The sequence below is a fragment of the Triturus cristatus genome, chromosome 1_1 (assembly GCF_964204655.1).
Source record: "Triturus cristatus chromosome 1_1, aTriCri1.1, whole genome shotgun sequence".
Taxonomy (NCBI): Eukaryota; Metazoa; Chordata; class Amphibia; order Caudata; family Salamandridae; genus Triturus; species Triturus cristatus.
The window spans coordinates 964,992,828-965,015,632 of record NC_140579.1 but is presented as its reverse complement, the minus strand read 5'-3'; the positions used below and the strand labels follow the sequence as shown (position 1 = coordinate 965,015,632).

General features: G+C 46.4%; 1 protein-coding gene across 15 annotated transcripts in view; it reads right to left on the bottom strand.

The window, feature by feature from the left end:
• Positions 1-1,356: 1,356 nt before the first annotated feature.
• The window catches only part of LOC146871394 (26S proteasome regulatory subunit 8), a 368,112-nt gene continuing 346,663 nt past the window's right edge, over positions 1,357-22,805 (bottom strand). For all 15 annotated transcript variants that reach the window (XM_085651032.1, XM_085651030.1, XM_085651037.1 and 12 more), the window contains one exon: positions 1,357-1,519. In XM_085651032.1, the coding sequence (XP_085507158.1) occupies positions 1,466-1,519 (54 nt within the window). In that variant the 3' untranslated portion in view covers positions 1,357-1,465. The remainder of the gene's footprint in view (positions 1,520-22,805) is intronic.

The following is a 22,805-nucleotide window of genomic DNA, read 5'->3' as shown; positions in this document are numbered from 1 at the left end:
CCTAGCTTCCACCCCCACTTTCATTGAAAAAACCTAGAAGAACAGGTTGCGTGCCCAGCTCTGCCAACACCCTCCTTAAGGTGGGAGAGGCAAGGTGAAGTACAACCTTCAGTCCCTGCCATCTTGAAGACAGGGAGACCCATCCAATCTGAGCTTGGTCTATGCCCCCTCCCCCAGGAGGCCTTCAAAAAAAGACTCCTATCAACTTTAGGGACAGCGGACCTGTTCAGCAGAAATCAACTCCAAAGACTCCTGTGCCATCTGGAACGGAGAGTCCTGCCCACCCTGCACCCGATGCCCTCGGCCTGACTGAGTCTGAATGGCTCAGCTGCCCAGTGAAGTCTCTCCAGCGATCCCGACCTTGAATCCAGCATTGGCTAACCTCTCTGACCTCCACAACGGCACCTGCATAATGAATGAATCCAAAGGGTCCCCATAACCTCTGATAGCCCTGTAAGAAAAATCCGACATCTGAAGGAACCCTGGCACCTGCAGCCCCTGGGCTTTCAAGAGCTTGACCAGAGGTGCCCCTGTGATCCCAACTTACCTAAGCTGTCACTGGGATTCTGCCTGCACCATCCAGTTTGACACATGCAGCCTTTTCTCCCCAAAAAAAGAATCTCCATTGAAACGCATTGGGCACCCGAGGCTGAAATTGCACCTGCCCCCGGCCAGCCCTATGCCACTGGCAGTGTATGTTTGGTGCTGCTTTGTGCCCCCACCCCGTGTGCTGGTCCTGACTCCCAAAGCCTGGCCACTGCAACCGAACTACTTACCTGCAAGCAGTGGGGCTTCAAGCACCAGTCTCCATTGAAAAGCATTCGGCCAAACTTCGATTTTGACCTCTGCTCCCGGCTGCCCCTGTGCCGCTTGTGGTGCAGTTTGGGTACTCATCTGACCCTTGCTGACCTTTGGTCCTGAAGACTGAAACTATAAGATGTGTACGTACCGGTTAAACCGCTTATTGCTTTCCGCTATAGGATACTACTGAACTGTTCAGAAAGTGAAAAGTATTTTTAAATAAAAACACACTTACCTTATTGCGAACATCTTGGTCTTAAAATAAAGTACAATCAAAAGCTTATTTTTCTAAAATTGGTGTTAATCTCCTTTTTGAGTCATGTGTCCATTACTGGTCAAGGTTGTGCAATAAATGTCTTCCACTCCTCTGTGTTAAGCCTCAGGCTGCTTGTCCACACTACCACTAATAGATTTTACATAATTTTACATTGAGCCCTGTACACATTTGGGGAACCTCTGGACTCAGGTCACGGTATAACCACCCAGTGGCATACCATATACAGAGGCAGATTCCTACTGTCAGGACAAGCCAGACCATAATAAAGAAAACACTTGATCAGTGATTGTTGTTTATTAAAGAAAAAAACAGTTCTAACTGAGGACCTTTTAAACTGGACAAAAAAACCAGACAGCCGAATACTTTCATGAAGCAATCCTATTGTGCTTATTTCCAGAGCTTTTTGATAGACATATTCTTTTCGCTATCCTTCTGCATCACCTGCGAGAGAGAAAATACATTTTGAAGTCAGCTGTTTAGTGTGAATTGTGGTACAACAGAATTAATGTCAACACTATTACACAGTACAGATAAATACTTTCAATAAAGAGTTTTTAATATTAGAGTGAAACATTATGTAATGATCTATTTATTTAGAGATCCACTAAGATATTCACCAGGGTCATCGACTGAGATGATGTGAACACATAAGGCACATTCACATAACCTAGATCTGGCTTGACAGCTCATCTGTCTGCCTGATTTATCAATTCTTTAAAAAAATATATATTATTGGCATTGGCTCCACCTAGCAGAATTTCTCCCTCAGTTCAGGCTACTGGTTGTTGGGTTTATCTTTCCACCGCCTACAGGGTGCTTGCGTGGCAATGGAAGTGGACTATTTTAAACCTCAAAAGTACATTGAATCATCACATATTAAAGTATTTATCTCATACATGCATTCTATCCAGACAGCATTATTTGCTTTGTTTTTTCAGTGCAGTAGTCTTTTTTGTTCAAATATTTTTTATTGTTTTAGTTCAAAAGAAATACATTTGCAGTACAGTAGCAATACAGAAGAATCAGAAGCAAATATATAAAAAGACAGAATTAAAAAAGAAAGGGCTATCTAACAAAGAACTGCTGGATTGGAATAAAAAGATGTCAGTTATATAAAAATGATCAGATAAATGCATGACAAATTACAAGTACTACAAATGTATCAAATATTAGGTATAAAGTCCAGGAATATGCAACAGATGGAAGATTAACCTATATCCCAGCAAAGTCATGTGATTTTGTTTTCCTCGGCAAATAAGATACATCAGAGAGGGGAAAAGAGGTAGAGGGAAGGATACTAGAGGGAAGGAAAAAGGATGAGATGGTGGGAGGGGACATCTGCTACACCCTTAAAAAGTAAATTAAGACAGATTCAAAAGGAAATTAAGCTGCCAACCCAAGGAAGATAGATCCATGTAGTAATCCAAAGAACGCCATACCCTACTAGCAATTGAGGGCGAATAATGTTTAACTTCAACCAAAGAATGAGCTCCACGAGGATATGAAACCCCCGCCCACAAAGTATGGTAAGAAAGGCGGTGAAACGATTTCCATTCTGTAAGGATAATTTTTACTGCAATGGATAAGAGCAAATCTAAGACCGTGCAGAAGTCTTTAATTGTTTTAATCAGGAGTCGAAACGGAAGCCAGACCTATTGGGTTAGATTTTGCTTGTTACTTGTGTTGCTGCAAAAATATCTAGTATCAGGTAAAAGAGAATAGTTTGTCCCCAGCATGCTATTCTACTTGTTTTGTGGTAAACAACAACTTATTTGCTGCTGTTGATCAGCCTTAATAGTTCTAAGCTGGTTCATACCATTTTAATCTCTTTTCATACAATTAAAGCTGCAAGACTACATTCCTTAGAATCTTAAAAGACGTCTCAGTCCACAGGATGAAAAAAAGGGTGTATTTTATTTTTAAGATTTAGCAAACATTAACTGCAAGATTCTTCTCTTAGCACACCTGTTCAAAATATTTTCTATCATCAACTCAATTTCAAATGTTTTGCCATTCCTGCAAATTTACTTTTTCTGATCATCCCCCTAAGTTGATAATTTCTGCTTGTTTCAGCACACATCAATTTATCATCACTGAGTTTTTATAAAACTACTATTTTTTTTATTTGCCACCTGAATAGAGCCACGGAATATACAGAGTATTTACAGAAAATTACTGTCATGATTATTATGGTACTCCAAATCCTTATGGGACAATGGTACTCCAAATCCTCCTCCACAACCGTTGGCGATTGGCTCTTCCTCCACCAGCACGGTTAGGAATTGACCGCAAAGGAGTCAAGTGCAGAAAAGACTTTAAAAGGTTGACACTCATTTTTTTTGCAACGGCCCCTAGAGATTATGTCCCCATTTCCATGTGTCACAATCGTCCCTGGTTAGTTGCCATGGCTTTTGTGTATTTGTTATATGCTTAATGAGTGGGTGGTAGAGTGAGTGCCATGAAGCAGGTAAAGCAAGAATTAAGACTACCAGAATCACCATGATGGTTTTGTTTTAGTCCATCACTTTTACCCTTCATTCCTGTGGATAACCTCCTTCTACAGTCTTGAATATTCTGTGAGGGGGGGGACAGTAAATGGTGGACCAAGCTTCAAGCACACAGATTGTGCAGAATTTACTGGTCAACGGCTGCATCTTTGCTGAAAGATACATTCATTGACAAATGCTTTCAACAAGCATTTACAATGCAATGGTCTCGGCATTAGTAAAGTTAGAGCTATTGGCATTGCTCATGACATTATTTTTGTTTATGTTTTTTGTTTTTAAAACATTTAAAGAAACGGCATTGTCATGAGCAATGGCAATAGCTCTAACTTTAACAATGCCGAGACCGTTGCATTGTAAATGCTTGTTTTGGGTAGGCACGGGCGATTAAGTGATTTGCCCAGAATCACAGAATGTGGAGCGTCCCTGCTGAGACTCAAACCCGATTCCCCAGCTGCGAGGTGACCGCCCTAGCCGTTAGGCCACATTCTCTCCCTATTAATGGAGCCAAGAAGCTTTACGTGTATAACACGTAAAATTTACAGAATAAGAGTAAGTGAATCATAGACTGAGTAACACCATTACAACACAGGCATGCAATCACATCTAAGTTGGTGTGATACCGTATTGGAAACCAAAGTAGGTCTTTTACTGTCTGCCCTGGATCTAAATAATAGAGAGCGCTCCCAGGTCCTCCTTGGTTTCGATATGTAGCTACCTGATGTAACCTCCGTATTCACGGACAGATATTTTCCAATCAATGCTTTCCTATACTCCTCCAAAACCCTCTTATCAAGCGATTGTGCTAATAACATTGATGAAACTTTTCTTTTATTAATGGATACATGTGTGGTGGTATCAGAAAAAGTATATGACAGACCATCCTCATCAAAAGAGCTTTTCACGTAAGCCAACCATGGGATTGACATACCTTTGTCACAATTCAAGCAGTCACTAATTATAGCCCTTGTTAGTCAGGCGTCCTCATGTTAAAAATATGTAATAGTTCATCCATTAGTTCCCTTCTTAATGATTATTTGGCTTTTATCTTTGAGCAAATTCACAGGACTGGAGAAAATATAAACACGACTGGGACAATTTAATTTAAAAATGTATTAATAAACCCATCTAGTTTTATGTTAAAAGAAGCCTGTACACTACGGGCTAGGGACGTTCTATCTTGTGTACACCACAGTCTGATTCTCCACATTGCCAATTGAAAACGGGATACTGCATAGACAGTTAAGTAACTTACATCGTTCTTAAATATTTGGAATGCAATAATGAGCTGTGGTGCCCATGACCTGGCAAATAGGGATAAGCCACTTTTTCCTGGATAATGTATAGGTGGGGCAGAGAAAGAATACATGCTCTATAGTTTCCCTCTCTGCTCCACAAGTGGGGCAAAAACGTCCCATTAAAGGCAGTTTTTTTAGGGGCTTGATAGCATCAAAGAAAAATTCAAGGCTGTTGGATACTTTAACTTTGAGAAATTGGTCCCTCATAGTGCCTATATTGGAATCTGACCCAATTTAAACTGATAGTTGGGTTTGATCGTGGATTTGCTGTTGGCTGGGTGGTTCTTGCATGCTTCCCATAGATCACTACACCCAATCTTGCCTAGGGTGTCTCTCACATATTTGAACCACAGGATATTTCATGTTTCCACATTTTTCATGCATGACTTCCGAAAATCCTAATCCTGAATGTACGATGGTGTACACTGCAAGTAGCAAAATTGCAGAAACAACTTTGCCTGGGTTGGGATTCGGATGTAGAATCAGAAAACCTGAGTGCAAAATCAGGGAAGAAATGACTCAGCATACTGAATTTACTTTTTTTTTTTTTTTTTCAAATTAAGCACTGCCACGAAGGCTGACTTCCCACTCACATTACCAGAGATGGGCTAAAAAAAAAAACGAACAGTCGACTCAGCAACATGTCAGATTAAGAAACTTGTGTTTATATGCTGTGCTTGTATGAACGGGCTCCTACCATTTGTACACAAAATCTACCCATTTTGGACACGGGACCCCCTTCTAACCACACCCGTTCAGCACAAGCCGTACAAGTTTAAAACAAGCTTTTTCAAAGCAGGAATTTTTAAAATTCCCACCGTGACTGTTGCACCCCAGCAAGTACACACACACACCAGAACAGCGGGGGATGCGTCAGTCTGGGCCTGCTCACTACAACGGATGTGACGTTTCACCAGCGGCGCGGGTCTTCAAGAAACCGAGCTAAAATCCATCCTGAATACACCAATGTCCCGAACACGCGCCATAAATGTGCTGCGTTTAACTAGAACGGATTTATGCCATGCCTGAAACGTTCCAACTCATTTCATGAAACAACCTAGTGCATTCTGGGTGTTGCAGTTCTGGCTGGCTTGAAGTAACCCAATATGAAAAATGTAATAGCAATTGTCTGCATTTTAATGCGGGTTTAGAGATCGCCCTCGACCGCTCTCTAGCGTTTGTTTGCCCCGTTTTCACTGTTGATTTGCCCCTATAACTTCGAAATAAAACATTCAGAACTCAGCAGCGGGTGTAAATAGAAATCGATGCCGATTGAAAAAACGTTCAAAAAGGCAATTTTCATTGAAAAAAACAATACGAAATAAATACACAGCATAATTGACATTTTAGGCGAGGAGACATTTAAGTAACTTATAGAATGCCAGGTTCAACAAGCATTGAACACGCCCGACCATCGCTCTGGGAAAAGCGCTCACAGAAACCGAGGCGCAGAGGTGGACCTGTGTCCGAGGAGTCCACGCCCGCCCCCTCCACTCCCCCCTCAAACCAAACACAAGTGACGGGGCTCATTCATGATCAGCATTGAATGAAGGCTTCGAGGGCAGAGGCCGGCCTGGCTCGCGGCAGCGAGGTTTGGAATAAAGGTCCAGTTTGTGGGTCACTCCTAGCCCTACACGCGCACACGTCTTTATGACCCTCCCCCCCCCCCCCCGTTCATCCCTTCCGATGCCTCCCGCCCTCTGTTCGTGGTTTGCTCCTAAACGCTCACAAGTAAAAAACACAGAACTTGGAGCAGATTAAAAAAAAACAACGGAAAGTTGAAGTATAAAAATCAAAAACCAGGATAACTTTTTCTGATAAACCTAACACAGGTAAATCACAATACAAAACACAAACCCTTTACAACCTCCCTCCCTGCAACCAACCCCACTCGCACAGTCAGAAACACCATCAAAATTTACTTTAAAGTTGCTTGCTGTCGCTTGCGAAGGATAAAAAGCCGTATCGCCGCGCCTTCTGCAGGGCGTCCGATGAAAGCGGCGGCCATGTTGGAATGGGTGTAAAAGAGAGGCGTATCTTATCAAAAGAAGTCCATTAAATGTTTAATTAGGTGATTACATTTAACACTATCGCAGACGCTCTAGCGAAAAACTAAAGTGCTGGTATTACTGGACACCGACATTCTGTAGGGGTATCTGCAGAGAAAACGCCGCCTCCTTCTACCATGATAACCGCGCAGCCCTCCAAGCGGCCGAGACTTCCTGACCAGACACAGTGTATCATGATGGCAGCGGCACAGACAATGAAGGCAAGTCTGCGGTACCACGAAACTTAAGACATTAACAGCGCCACCGGAGACCTGTTCCAAAGGTTTCCTATTACGAAAGCGACGTGCGCCCTTTCACGAGGACTTGTGTGTTCGAGCTACACTCCCTCCACACGTTTAATAATAGTGCAGCACCGGGACAAAGTGTCCCTGCACCTCTGCACCAGCTCTTCGCAATCACGTCTCATTCACGCTAAAAATACACTTTCCAACACTACGGATCATACACAGAAATAAAAACAGATCAGCTTTCCCCCACAAGCAATGAGCGCCAGCAACCAGTTGAATGCCGAAAACACCCCATTAGGGCCAACGCTGCCACCAGCAGAGCCTGCAAAGGGCTCGCGGGGGGCAGCGACAGCTGACGAAGTTTCTTACGTGCTCGCAGATCCATGTTTTTGCTTGCCCGGTGCAGTTTGTCCGAGGTTTCCTAGAGGTCTTCGTATTCGTCGTCCGCAGGCTGTGTAGCTCAGAGGTAATCCGAGATAGGATAAACATAGTAATCCGTGCGGCTCATGCTCGCTTTCCCAAGATCGCCGGAGCTCCCCTCGGACACCAACTTGCTCCAATGTGCTTGCTCCCAGAGACACGCAGAGTTCCGCCCCGGTCGGGATCAAAGTTGGTCTCAAACGGGAAGCAAGGCAGCCAAACCACGAGCAGCGATTCTGCGGGAAAGGGGGACCTCAAAGCAGCGCGCGCGCACCCCCACGTAAAGCTTGTGACTGGATTAACTAGCCGAGGGCACCGAAAGACACCACCGCCTTTCTCCGAGGCACAGCAAAAATGCCTCGGAGAAAGGGAGCCTCATTTTCGGATTTGGGGGCGTGTTTTGCTGTTGTCTCCTCCCTGAGACTTCTCGCAAAAAACACGCCCCCCGATCCGAAAAGGACGGGGCTTCAACGGAGTGACTGGACCTCTTCTCCAGTGGCTGGCCAGCATTTAAGAGGCCAGCCAATGGAGAACAGGAGAGAAGAGGGGCGGGTGCAAGCTCCTCTTCTCAAAGTCACTCCAACTCATTAAATCTCGGAGCGAGACTGCGCAAGCGCAGCCTTTCGCAGCCGAGACCTAAAAAGGCATGCAGATCAGACCTTGTGGTTGCCAGGAAAATCCATACAATGGATCTATGCCCCTGGAAAGACAACACTGCTTTATTAGCTCTAGTGAATTAAGCATGAAGTCTGAACGTTAATGATGCACAGGACAACAAGATCAAAGGATCAGGTACAATATGTTTCTGGCTACCTTCAATGGAAGCATTATACACCAACACACCACAGGAAGAGGATGAAAAATGTTATTTACTTCCAACTACAGTACTGAGAAATATAGCCCTCACTCCCATGCTTAGTTAACCTGGCCTCTACATTTGTCTGCAAATATGCCTAGGAAAGGCTCAATGTTGTGCCGTGATTTTAAGTATACTTTGAGAGATGGCCATGGTGTTAGTCACTTTAACAGATGTTAGAGCAATTGCATTCACAAGTTTTTTGCCAATGGTGTAATCTTTCACTTTGCAAGTGTAGCAGGAGATGCTGGGCTCTGGATATACCGTGGGAAGCAGCTGAAACCAGAGTTCAGTTCCACCAGATTAAATAGACATGCTAGAGATATGTGGGACAATATATTTCTGATCCAGAGTGTTGAAATCAGTGATGTACCTAGCCAGATATCTCAAAATAAAATGTCCTTTTTTCCATAGATGATCTATTAAGGGAATAGCTCTGATTGACTTTCTTGATTTGTCTTTGGAAACGAAAACTTTTTCAGCTAAAGGCATGGGCAGTTCAAAGTTGTAGGATATTCTTTTCATTAGTGTAGGAAAATGGCTCTGTATATACTGTTCCCAAATAGGTACAGTGTGTACAGAGTCCACAGCCACCAGAGGTTTGGCAGAGGCTAAAGTTAGATATAACCTTACTACCTATAGTGGTAGCTTGGTCGAGCAGTAAGGCAGTATGAGAGGACAATGTAAAGCATTTGTTGTACACAGTCAGCAAATGGTCTCACACACTCAATAACTGAACTCTAGGCCAATGGTTTGTATATAAAAATATATGGTTGTTTTATTTTAGAACCAACACTAGGTATCAAACTAAACTAGTTAAATACTTTGCAAGAGGCAATTGACTTGAAATGCAATAGTTACAGTTTGTTGCAACAGGCAACACAATTTCAAACACAATAATACATTGAGCTCAATGGGAATTTAAATTTATATGCAATTGATTACTTTCAGGATTACTTTTCTAACCCCAGGACTGGATCCTAGATTCAGTCCTGGGACAGTTCTTGGAAACAAGTGAGTAAATACGTTTTAGTTACTGTTGTGATTTTTAAACAATATTTTGCTATTTTAAAAGTTGACTTAAAAACGTTTTCTGATCAAATTACCAATGTTATCCTAAAGAAAGAAATTCACTTAGCAGGTAAGTGGGGTTATGGTTACTTTTTCTAGGTCAGTGTTGGATCCTGGATCCAGCACTAGTGTACTACCTGTAAGCAGTTGAGAAACTGCATTTAAGTTATACAGGCGATTTTTAAGGAAGATGTACAAGTTTGCAAAAATCGACACTTAGAATAAATTTAAAGTTGCAGGTATAGTATGTTCTCGTTACTTTTGTAATGCAGTGCTGGGCTCCTAGGCTCAGTACTGGGACATCTATCTAAAACAGTTAAGTAATTACGTTTTCACAGTTGGTACGATTTTTAAAGAATATTTGTAGTTTGCAAAAATCGACACAGAAGAAATTTCACAGAAAAACATGCAATGGTTTCCTATGGGAGAAAATTGAGTTAGTGGTAAGTACGGTCGTAAGTACTTTTCAGGGTCAGTGCTGAGCACCAAGATCCAGCACTGGGATCTCTCCTAATAGCAGGCGAGTATTTCCGTTTTTATTACTCGGTTGATTTTAGGTGAATATTTTAAAGTTTAGAAACTCCAAACTTAGAAGAAATTTCAAGAGAAGCCAGTCAATGTTACCCTATGGAAGAAAAGTGAGTTATCGGCTTTTGGGTAAGTACTCAACTGGCAGAGGTAAGGTTCTGGGCATAGACTCAGGGGTCTCCCAGGGTCAGGTAAGTACAGTTGTTACTCCCTCAGCGTCACTGGGGCAGCCGGGTGCAGAGTGAGTTAAGCCCAATGTTATCCTAAGGGAGGCAGGGGGCCCTTGGTTGGAGGCTGCTGACTAGCAGGCCACGCGGATGTGGGAGCTGGGCTCCTGGTCACTTGCTCAGGGCAAATGGGGAAGTAGGTAGGAGTAGAAGTTGCACTGCCAGGGTCACTCGGGCGTCTGGGTGAAGGATGCTTTTGAGCCTTCGGACGCTCAATGGATTCTAATGGGAAAGCTCAAGGACGAACAAAGGCTGCAAGCTCGGGGACGAAGATTCTTCAGGTGTGACCACCACTTCGATAAGTTAGGTAAGTTGGGTAGTTGGAGGATAGGTAGGTACCCAGGAGTCGGGCACAGGGGGCCGCAGGGCGCCGGGGTGCCTTTTGGTGTCGAGAAATCTTACCCTCCGTTGATCGCGGTTGGGGGGGATCCCTGGTTCAGAGGCTGCAGGCGTCAGGAGCGTCGAGGTGGGTCCTTGGGTGCCGGATGCAGGGTCACAGTCGCCGGGGGGACGTCCTCTGGGTCTTTGTCCACTCCAGCACAGGCCAGGCTTGGCGGGTGCAGAGTGTGCAGGGTTCGCGGTTCCGGGCTGATGCCAGGGGTTAGATACTTGCTTTGAGCAGAGCCACTGCTCGTGGGAGTCCCAGGTAGCCAGGTCCTCTGGGGTTTGAAAGGTTGCTGGCCACAAGAAGTGGCGGGATTTAGCAGGAGCAGGTTCGAGGGTCGACAGGCCGATAGGGCTTGGGCCAAAGCAGTTGGTGTCTTCCTCTTCTTAGCAGCTGCATGGCAGGTCTTCTTTCTTCTTGCTCTTCTTTGCTGTTTTGGAATCTGGAATCTAAGGCAGGAAGGTTCAGGGTGCCCCGAAATACTAAATTTAGGGGTGTTACAGGTAGGTAAAGGGCAGGGTACACCCCCTATGCTGCCACTCTCCTGTGGGAGGGGATCAGTAGCCTAGTCCTGATTGGGCAGGGCTTCCCATCTTCAAGATGGCGAGAGCCCGAGGACGTGCTTCACCTCGCCTCCCCCACCTGAGGGGTGGGGTTGGCAGAGGCTGGCACACCCCCTTGTCCTTCCTTGGGGTTTCTGGCCAGTCTTCCCGCCAGAGTGGGGGTTGAGAACCGGTAGGGGCCAGTTGCTGGGTACAGCAAGTGGCCTGGAGAAGCTCACAAAGGCGGCATGCCTTTGAAGCTTCCCCCTGCCCATCCTGGGGGAGGAGATCTAGCACCTCGCCCAGGATGTGCATTGTTGCAGGCCCAGGAGAGCAGGGGCTCTCCTACCCAGGGGTCCAGCAACATGTCTGCTGTGTGGCAGCCTAGGCAGCCTCCCAGACCAGACGTGGATTGTGGGTTAGGTTTCAGGGGGCATCTCTAAGATGCCCTCTGGGGTGCTTGGTACATTAAATCCCACACTGGCATCAGTGTGGGTTTAATGTGCTGAGAAGTTTGATACCAAACTTCCCAGTCTTCAGTGTTGCCATTCTGGTACTGTGGAGTTAGTGTTTGACGAGCTCTCAGCACCATGTACTCTTAAATGGCAGCACTGCACTTACAGTGCCCAGGAATGGACGTGGGTATTGTAGGGGCACAGGGCTCTTGCTCCTGTGCCCACACCACTGGCATAGGGCACCCAGCTAGAGGGGTGGCTGATGTATGCCAGGGCAGTGTATATTGTGGGCATGGCACACAGGGATGTGTGCCATGTCGACTCTGTTTTGTCCTGTACCCAGACACTCAGCCTGCAAGGGCAGTGTGTTTGTGTTAGGGTGCAGGGCTTTTAAGGGTGGCACAATAAGTGCTGCAGCCCTTAGAGGCCTTCCCTGGACACAAGGCCCTGGGTACCTAGGGTACTATTTACCAGGGGCTGACATGTGGCCAGGGTTTGCCAATTTGGGTTTTAGTTTTTAGGGAAGGAACATAGGCCCTGGGCACCTGATTGGCAGGAGCCTAGGGCACACTCAGGTGCCCAGGGCCTACTCAGTCAAAGTACATTCAGCAATTCATCAAAAAGTGGGGGCATACCATGCAAGAAAGATGGCACTTTCTCACAATTAGATTATAGAATGTTGCATGATAGAGTATCCCTCCACAGAGGGCCCGCGTAACCATGATAAGAGGCAATATAATGCAACATTTGTTAATTGAGTCCTGAGCTGGAATATTTTGTTTCTCCCAATTATCTTCCTTGTCAGTGTCATCCTCTTGGTCTCCCCATTTTTCTTCCATGGACAAGGAAGCCACCAATTTACAAGACAAAAGACACATAATTGATGGACGGAAAGCAGAACAAATCTAAACATTCACCCCCAGTCAAGAGATCTGGGTTAAATCCATCATTCTTTTGCTCACCATGCCACCCCAGTTTAGACCTGGCCATATGCAAATCAGTCTTGACCCTGTGCCTCATGGGAACAGTCCAGCCCGAACTGCCAAGCCAGGTCCTCCCTGGACCGGAAACAGGCAAACGTTAAAAGAGTTTGTATTAACATCACTGTTTAAAAAATGTATTTGAGGGCTCCATACCAACAATGGGGAGCAGTTCAAGCAAATGAGTATGAATAGTTTCTTACCGGTCGGTGTAGTTTTACAGCTTGAAGACTTTCTGGATTCACTATGCTGTGCATTATTCCGCGGTCTAGTGGTTGGGTCCGGAATTGTAGTATTTTTTCTCTTTTTTGTTTTCTTTTCTCGTGGCCCAGGTGGGCGTCGACGTCCCACCATTTGGTGTCCTCCCGTGATGTCTGCGTGCTTCCTCCGGAAGCTCCCACCTTTGGGCGCCATCTTCGGATTCTTTTTTTCTTGTCTTGTGCTATTTTTGTTCATCCTCTTCTTTTCAAAGTCTTTTTCCATTTGATCTTTTTTTTTTATCCCCTTCCTCCGGTCTCATCTTTCTGGCGGAGGTTCGCTAGTGAATCCAGAAAATCTATTCGTTTTGCAGCATGACTCTTTCTGGATTCACTATGCTGTGCACAGACTTTGTAGAGGTTTGTTATGTTTGTGGCGGCTGGGTGGAAGATGAGCTTTGGTTGTTGAATATATGTTGAAGCACTTTTTGTCCTACTTGTGCTTCCTAGTTCATCTGTATATCCACACAGTAGTGCTTAGTGAACGTGTGCACCGAAGCCCATGTTGCCGCCAGGCAAAAGTCATGGATGGGTGTGTTTGCCAGGAAGGCTATTATTGCTCCCTTTTTTCTGGTAGAGTGAGGTTGTGCCGCTCCTTGTAGTTCTTGGCCTGCCTGCTTGTGGCAGAAGTGGATTGTCTGTGCGATCCATCGTGCAATGGTGCTTTTTGTTACCGGTCTTCCCAAGAAACTGCTTGCGAAAGACACAAAGAACTGCTTTGTTTTCCTACAATTTTTAGTTCTCTCAATGTAATGCATCACTGCTCTTCTAGCGTCCAGAGTGGGAAGTGCCCTTTCTGCGCTTGTGGATGGTTTTTGGAAAAAACTTGGTATCTGTATTGTCTGGCTTAAGTGGAACCTTGACACCACCTTTGGCATAAAATGTGGGTCTGTTCTCATTACCACCCTGTCATTGTGAATTTGAATGTAGGGTTCTTGTAGTGTTAGCGCTTGCAGTTCGCTTACCCTGCGTAGCGACGTGATTGCTACCAGAAAAGCTGTCTTTATGGTGAGCATATGTAGAGAGGCCTTGTGAATGGGTTCGAAGGTCGCCTTCATAAGTTGCGTTAGAACTACATTGAGGTTCCATGCCGGCGGTGGCATCCTTTTTAGGTCTCGCCTGAGCCAGCGCATGCGCTGCTCGGAGAGACATTTAGTATACGGGTTTCCAAAGTGCTGTCACAGCCAGCCTAGCGCTTGCATTCATGCGAGCGTGCACTCGCGCAGCCGCCATCTGCCTCCCTTCCAGCGCGATCATTGCTGCGCGTGCACCACTCGCGTGATTACCACAGAGCGCGTCCGATCACTTTCACGCCCCTTCCCCGCTGCTTTCACTTTCGCGTGCGGCCAACATGCCGTATTTATGGGAGTCCTTTCAGCACTGCTCGAGACCAATGCTTGTTTTTACATTTCCTAAGCCAACGCTTTCGCCATTGCAGGGTGCTGTAATTATGGGAGTCCTTTCAGCACGGTTTTGTTAGATGAATAATAAACCCTGTCTTCACTGTAATATATAACCGCACGCTTTTCATTGGAATTCTGCTGCTGAGCTATGTTCTTTGGTTTTATGCACTGCATGTGTTCCTTCCCTCATTGCCTTTCGATGCTGATCACTGCAAATGTTAGTTTGCCCACAGGGTGCTGGTACTAGAAATGTTTTGTCTGGATCAGTGGGTGACTTATTTTTTCGTGGGCTGCTTTGTGATATGGTATGTCATGTGTATGGCAGGGGAGAAGTTGCAGTGCTAAGTGTGTTGTGGGTAACATCAGTGTGCTAGTTATGGGCAGTGGGTTTGTAGTGAAATTTCATTAACATATAGGAACAGAATACAACTTTAGTCAGACAGGTCACATCTTCATACAGACTCATTCCCTGTCACCAGGATACAGTGTTTCTATTTCCAGTTTGCAAATCATTGTTTTACACCACTAGTCTTTGCATAAGTACGGCCTTAGCGTCGTTTCACTGTAGCGCCTTGATATGTTTTCATGCAGCGCTTTAAATCAAGGTGCGGGGTCCTTAGCACTTTGGGCTGTAGCGGCCATTACTTGTGCGCCTGGTGAAGGGCCAAGAGCTGGGCTTCCAACACTCAGATGGCAGGGGTGGGGGATGGCGCTATCCAGTGGAGTCAACAGACAACTGTACCACTACATGGTTACTTTGACGCATATGTGTCCCCCATCGCTAGCTGTGGCGCGCAATTTTTTTTTTAGCGCCTGTTTTTTCAATACTTTCATTTTGTGGTGTGCCTGCACGAAGTGCTGCAGTAGCTACTATGCATTTCAGTGCAACTGTAGGCAAATATTCTTACAGTATAACTCTCGGGGGCCATACTTTATGTTCTGTACCACCTAAATAAACATATGGCTCCTGCGCTGCACTCTGAATTTAGATAATCTTTTTTCAGCCCTTCTTCTAAAGGTAAAATTAGTTTTCTTTGGTGCTCACAGCTCTCTGGGGGAACTTCCAAAGATTGCGTGCAACATAGCAGGAGGCTCGGATGAGTTGTTTAAGTTTTTTTAACGCCTACGCTATTTTTGCGTTTGGACTACACTTGGAGTCTTAATAGTTGGGAAAGAGTAGACGCCTTCCGTGCGGTTCAGATCAGTTTTGTAGGACTTGTGTGCTAAAAACCCAAGCTGCCTCCTCATAACTAGCCGAAAGTCACCCCCTCAACATGGGGTACCTGGAAGCCATGTGTTATTGTGTGTGCAGAATTATACACTTAACTGCTTGCGTACGTACGTTCCTGTGCATGTCACTTGTGCGTGCCAGCAGCACCGATAGAACAGCCAATGCTTTCGCCATAGCAGGGTGGAGGATCTGCTTCTGTGCTAGCATGATACATTCAGCGAATCCCTTTTGACGGAAAGATGGACGTTTGACTAAATGGCTTACAGCTGCTGCAAATGTATCATGGTTTTGATGCCAGGACTGCTTGAGCAATGAACTGTGTGCGTACATAAAGGTACACTGTGATATTAAAGACAATGACTTACCATTTGATGGATTTTCACGAATGAAGTCTTGGGAAATGCAAGATGGGTCATTACATTGATGCCTTGCAGCTCTGTTAAATTCGGCTTCTCAGAAGTAGCATATTTATCACCCTTCGCAGTCCTTCAGTTTTCTACAGCCAAACAGCTGTCCATAGGAATGCTACAAGCTTCCCACAAAAAGCAGAAACTTTGCCAAATCACGTTTAGCTCAGATACTACACACCACCAAGAAATCGGTATTTCTATATATGTCTTTATTGAGCATAGTCAATAGGTCTCGCCTTTGGGACCTTATAAGTGTTTAGCCATGCAACAGTTGTTGTTGCACCAAGGCAATTGTGCTGCATAACTAAATACTTAGGTCCCAAAAGCGAGACCTATTGGCTATGCCAATGCTTGTTTGGCTCCCTCCAGGAATCTTTTTACCACCTGGGATGTAAACAAACTTTCCCCTGTTTCTCCTCTTGTGTAGGCTACTATTGCTGCTAGGTGTACTCTTAGCGAGGTGTAGCTTAGGTTACTCTCTAGCAAGTGTGTTAAATATCTTCGCACTGTTGATTCCCTGGAAATTCTCTTCTGGAGCTTTTCCTTGATGCACCATTGGGTGAACCTTTTCCATTTTGCTACATAACACTTCCGTGTGGTAGGTCTCCTTGCCTCCCGTAGCACCGCCAACGTGCTCTCTGGGAGTTTTAGGTGTGCGAACTCTAAGTCTTCAGGAGCCAAGCTGCTAGTCTGAGGCTCTCTGGTTCTGGGTGGAGCAACATTCCGTTTTGCATTGAGAGCAGGTCTCTTCTTTTTGGGAACTTGTGTGGTGGCCCCTGTGCCATTTCCACTATCTGTGAGAACCAGGACTGCCTGGCCCACGGTGGTGCTACCAGTATCAGCGTCATGTTGCTTGTTCTGCACTTGCTGAGCACTCTGTACATCAGCGGTATCGGGGGGGAAAAGCGTAGGCAAATGTCTTCGACCAGCTTATCCATAGGGCATTTCCTTGGGATTGCTGACCTGGCTGTCTGGATGCGAAGAATTGACATTTTGCATTCTGGTGTGTTGCAAACAGGTCTATTTGTGGGGTCCCCAACTTCTTGAATAGCTTTTGCGTTTCCTTTGTATTGAGCTCCCACTCGTGGGATGCTGATGTCCGTCTGCTGAGTCTGTCTGCTTCCACATGGTCCTTCCCTGGTAGATGTATCGCCAGGAGGTCTATTTGTAGTGGGATGGTCTACTTCCATATCTCCTGCGCTAGCCTGGATAGCGCCACAGATTGTGTTTCTCCCTGCTTCTTGATGTAGAACATCGTTGTGGTGTTGTCAGTTTGTATCAACACTCTGTGCCCGTACAGTTGTTTCTGGAAGGCTTTTAGGGCAAGGAACACGGTCTTTAGTTCCAGGTAGTTGATGTGTCTGATCGCATCTGTTTGTGTCCACAAACCCCTCACTTTGAGCCGGTTCATGTGCACTCCCCACCCCATTTGCGATGCGTCTGTTGTGATGGTCACTGTGAGTTGGTGGTGTAAATGGTTTCCCCTTTGTTATGTTCTTTTTGTTCCACCATGTGATCTCCTCTTGCACTGCGTGGGTTACAACCACTAGATCTTCCCAACTCCCTGTTGCCTGTGACCATTGCTGCTGGAGACATTCCTGGAATGGTCTCATGTGGAGTCGGATATTGGGGACTAGGTGTATGCAGGACGCCATCATGCCCGGGCTTTCGGCGTCGAGGTCCTGCGCCTCCGAGGATGTCGAGCCCAAGCTCTTTTGTTGATCATCCTCGCCTTCTCCTTCGTAGTGATACAGGCCGTCTTCGTCCTGTTGCTCTGCTGGTTCTGGAGTTTTCGGCATGTCGGCGGCGTCGAACTCCTCTTCGACTTCTGGTTCGACTACCGTCAAAGGCTTCGAAGGGTTGGTGAATCTTCTCATCTGTTCGTCAAAGTCCTTTTTCCTCTGGAGGATACTTTCCATTTCGGCCTCAAGCCTTCTCTTCTTTCTCTCCATTTCGGCCGCTTGTGCGGCGTCGAGAGTTTCGGCTCTTCTCTTCGAGGTCAATGTGGGCGTCGAAGTCGCCTTCAGCTCTTTTTCCTTTGGCGTCGAGCGCGACTTTTCGGGTCCGTCCTTCGTCGACCTAGGTTTGTCTAGCGCATTCGCCGTCTGGGAGTCCTTTTCGAAGGATCCGCTGGGCTGTTTGTCCGTGGACACATCTGTAGTCGTCGAGTGCTTCGACACCAGTGCTCCTTTCGAGGACTTTGGGTCAGTTTTTCGAGAGTCTGTCGGGGCTTTAAGGGTCGACGTCTCTTACCTCCTTTGTCGACTTCTTATCGGTCTCTGCGACCGTGTAGTCCTCTGGTCCCTTGGCGATGTTGTCCTCTTCTGCGCTGGAGAGGCCCAAGTCCCGGAGCGACGGAGGTTGTCCTTGCCCCTGCATGGCGAAGTTCTCTCTCCTCTGTCTCTCTCTCTCACTCTGAGGGTCTTTGGGGTGAATGCCGAGGAGGCGTTGCAATTGTTGCTTTCGTGGTCGATTGGCAGTCAAAGGTTGCAGACCGGGTGCTGGTCCTTCTGCGCGTACTTGTGGTGGCAATTACGGCAAAATTTTAATGGGGTTTTGTCCATTTCTGTGCTCAGGGGCCCCCTGTGCGCGCATTCTCCGTTGGACGTCGAAATTCTTTATCTTGTCTCACCCTCTTCGTCGTCCCGGCTCTGTGCTTCTGGTCGTGTGATGAAAAACTCCAACTTTTGGCGTTTTCTGCTTGATTTTCTCTTCTTCTTTCCCAAAAACTCAGGAACTCCGCGATATGATCAAGACCCAATGGCGGAAAACAGAATCTGAAGATGGCGCCCAAAGGTGGGAGCTTACGGAGGAAGCACGCAGACGTCACGGGAGGACAACAAATGGTGGGACATCGACGCCCACCTGGGCCACGAAAAAAAAAAAAAGGAGAGAAAAAATACTACGATTCCAGACCCAACCACTAGACCGCGGAATAATGCACAGCATAGTGAATCCAGAAAGATTCACGCTGCAAAACGTATGTATCCAATGCCAGAGACCCTCCAAATTTACTCTGACCTTTGAAAGTCTAGCCTAGGAAAAGGTCTTTAAACACAATGATGCTTTCTATCAGAAATCAAGGGTGCATGTTTTGAACACTTTACAGACCATCATTAAGAAAAAGTATCAATATAGTTTTCTTCTTGGATGGTGAGGAGCCATTACTGAAACTTTTCCCTAAATTCTAGCATGCAGTGAATATATCGAACAAACTTTGGTTTTGATCATAAACATAGGTATATGTACTGCAAACTATACTATTAATCAACCGCACTGGGGTGCGTTGATCGTGCCTGTCGAGGGCTTTGGAGAGGCCAAAAAGCATTGGCATAGCAGGCGAGCGGTGTCCTGCGCAAAGTGTTGCAGGGGGGCGTCATTGCCTCTCTGCAGTGAAGTTTGGAGGGCACCATCTTCCTCTGCCCACGACCTAAGTCCAGTGACCACGTTGTAACTGCGCCTTCCTCTTTCACCTCACAGCAGAGAGTCCGACTGGGATTGTTGGCAGGCACTGGGGAGTAGCATTGAGAGGGATAGAATAGTCACTGCTCCTTGTTCGAACTCAATCAAACACGACTGGAGGTTTCGCTTACCTTGAATAGTAGTAGCACTGCGCAGAGCTAAAATGGGGAAGGCGGAGAACAAACAGACAAACATAACTTGAAAAACGCACCACTAGGCAACTGGACAGTGAGTTGACGTCACAGACAAATGTACCGGAAACACAGCTGGAACCAGAGCAGGAGTACGACAAAGACCATGTTGTAAGATGTAAAGGTTTGTCTGAAGGCTATAGACTCGAAGATAGACTCCCTTGCTGCTTGAATGGGCCAAGTGTCGCACAAAGTGGATAAGCCTGAAGCTAGACTGGACACACTAGAAACCAGGGTCTCCGACAACTATGATCGCCAGGTGGAAATGCAGGATCACCTTCTCCGCAACAAGGCACGCAACAAAGACCTCGAAGCCCGCTCCAGGAGGAACAATGTACGCCTCACTCGTGTTCCGGATTCCACAAATATACCCAACATGGAGAAATACGAAGGTCTCCTGGAAGACCTCTTTGGACCTGACCAGTCAGCCATGTTTCTGGTGGAATGTGCCCATCGTACACTTGGACCCCGCCCGTCGGCGGCGCTCTGCCGAGACCGATATTGGCTCGGCTGTTAAACTACAGGGACAGAGACACGGTTTCTCCGCCTGGCTCGAGAACGTCGGGAGTTACAATATCAGAACAATATCATCGCACTATATCCCGACTTTACCCAGGCGGTCCAAACAGCGCGCCGCAAGTTCCTCCCGGCCATGAAACTGCTACAAAAATCTGGCAATAAATATGCAATGCTGTATCCCGCCTAACTCTGTGTATATGCTGGCGGCAAACCTTTGTTCTTTACAGAAGCAAGTGCCGCACTGAAATTTGCCAAACACGCACGTAAACTGCTTGGCAAGAGCCATGATAAGGACAACTCGTCACAAAGTCAGCTAAGTGACAATGACTAGCGCATATACCCCTCTATTCAGTTCCATACGTGGTACTGTCTTATGTTTGGCCCAATATACAATTGGGAGTAACTTATCATTTTCCATTTTCTTGATTCAGATCACAGAAGTGTTCTTAGGTGGTCCTAAAAATGCTCGGCCACCCTGTTGCATTGCGACAGGACAGTATGCCGGCAACCTCACACCCCCTCTGGGATGATTTCCTTTAGCCTCACCTCTTGTGGGCTTCTGTTTATTATGGGATGGTCAGTTTTGGATACTCAACCTGATTGGGGGGTTGGAGAGGGTGGTGGGTGGGCTGGGCAAGTTACAGTTTGTTCTTGTTTTTTGCAGTGCACGTCATATTATTTGCTGGACAGGTCACTGTCCAGATTTCACCATCATACAGCAGAAGGGACACTACAGGGAGTTACTGAAGGTACACCTAACCAGCTGGGATTTTGGTCGCCAATGCAACATATTTTTCTTTCAAGCTAAATGTTTAAATTAACTTGCATCACTTAGAATGTGCATGGCCTAAATGACCACAGAAAGTGACGGCTGGTGCAATCATATCTCACTAGACATGTGGCTGATGTGTGCCTCCTACAGGGGACCCATCTGAGGGGTACCGCTTGCGATAGATTGAAATCCACTAGATGGAGAGAGACATACACATCCTGCTACTCCAACCACTCTAGAGGGGTGGCAATGCTATTTAGACAGGGTATTCCCTGGCAGACAACCAAGGTGGTTAGTAACCCAGATGGGAGTTATCTACTAATACTGAGGACATTATTTCACCAACGGGTTCTCATTGCAAATATCTATAGGCCCAATGTGGATGATCCCACTTATTTCCAGCGGGTATGGCATCAAATACAATCCATGGGAGACGCCGCGTTAATCTGGGGTGGCGACTTCAACACTGTACTGTCGCTGGAGGAGGACAGGGTCGGCACCTCACGCACACATCACCAACAGGAAGTGTTAAAGGGATTGATTGCTGACTATAGTCTAGTCGACACCTGGTGGGTGTTCAATCCTAACACTCGGGAGGGTACATGCATCATGCAGCAACATCACTCCTGGTCACGATTGGATTTCTGGCTTACATCTCAAGACCTGCATTCCTGGGTGACGGAGGCAGCCCATCATGCCCGCACCCTATCGGACCACTCACCAGCCACGCTGGCCCTTCAGATACCCGAAACCCTACATACAGCCATTCACGTGGCGCCTACCACCAAACGCTCTGTTTGATGCAGCTTTCAGGGAAGAACTCCACACACAGATTACTGACTACTTTGAACATAACATGGGCTACGTGGAAACCGCTGGCATGCTCTGGGAGGCATTCAAGGTGGTCATCCGGGGGTACTGCATAGCTGGACAGACCAGAGTACTCCAAGATATCCGCGGCAGCCTGAGCAGGCTTGACTCGGAATTGCATGCATTGAAGGCACAGTATTTCACAGCACAGTCAGCCACGACACTGGGGTGTATTCACAGTAAACTCACTAAGTATGAGGACAAGGCTGATAGGGAGATAAAATTCCTACACAAGTACTCAAATGCGCATAGATATGGTGAGGGAGACAGGACAGGCAAGACACTTGCGAATCTCTGGCACCCACCAAGAGGCTCCACCTTCATCACAGCGCTCACTACCCCTACTAACTGTGTGGTACACTCTCCACCTGATATTCCTGACACTATGCGGGATTTTTATGCACAACTATATACATCTCAAACAACCCCACCAGATTCGGTCCTAGAAGACTACTTCGACTCTATAGAGCTCATATGGCTCAGCAGAGCACATCGCGAGTACCTCGACATACCATTCACTGTAGAGGACGGACGACGGGTCATTGGCAGCATGCGGGCGGATAAGGCGCCAGGTGCTAACGGACTCGCGGCATAATTTTATAAAGAATACTCGGAGTTGCTTGCCCCTCACCTCCTGGCGGTATACCAGGAGGGACTGCAGGAGAGAATTCTTCCTGGATCGATGAGCGAGGCCATCATAATTACTCTTTTAAAACCGGACAAGGACTCCCAACAATGTGATACATAATGCCCACTCTCACTAATCAATCTGGACGCCAAGATTTTCGCCAAACTTCTGGCCACCAGGCTTCAGCCATTGTTACCATTGATAGTCAGGCAGGACCAATCTGGTTTTGTGCCGGGTCGATCAACCTCACACAATCTTAGAAAGCTGTTTGGGCTGCTGCACTACCTCTCCCCACACGTACCCATGATCGCAGCGCTCCTAGACGCCACTAAAGCGTTCGATTGTCTGGAGTGGGGATTCCTGTTCCCGCTTCTCAGAAGACTAGGTCTGAGCCCACTTTTTATCCAGCATATCCAACTTCT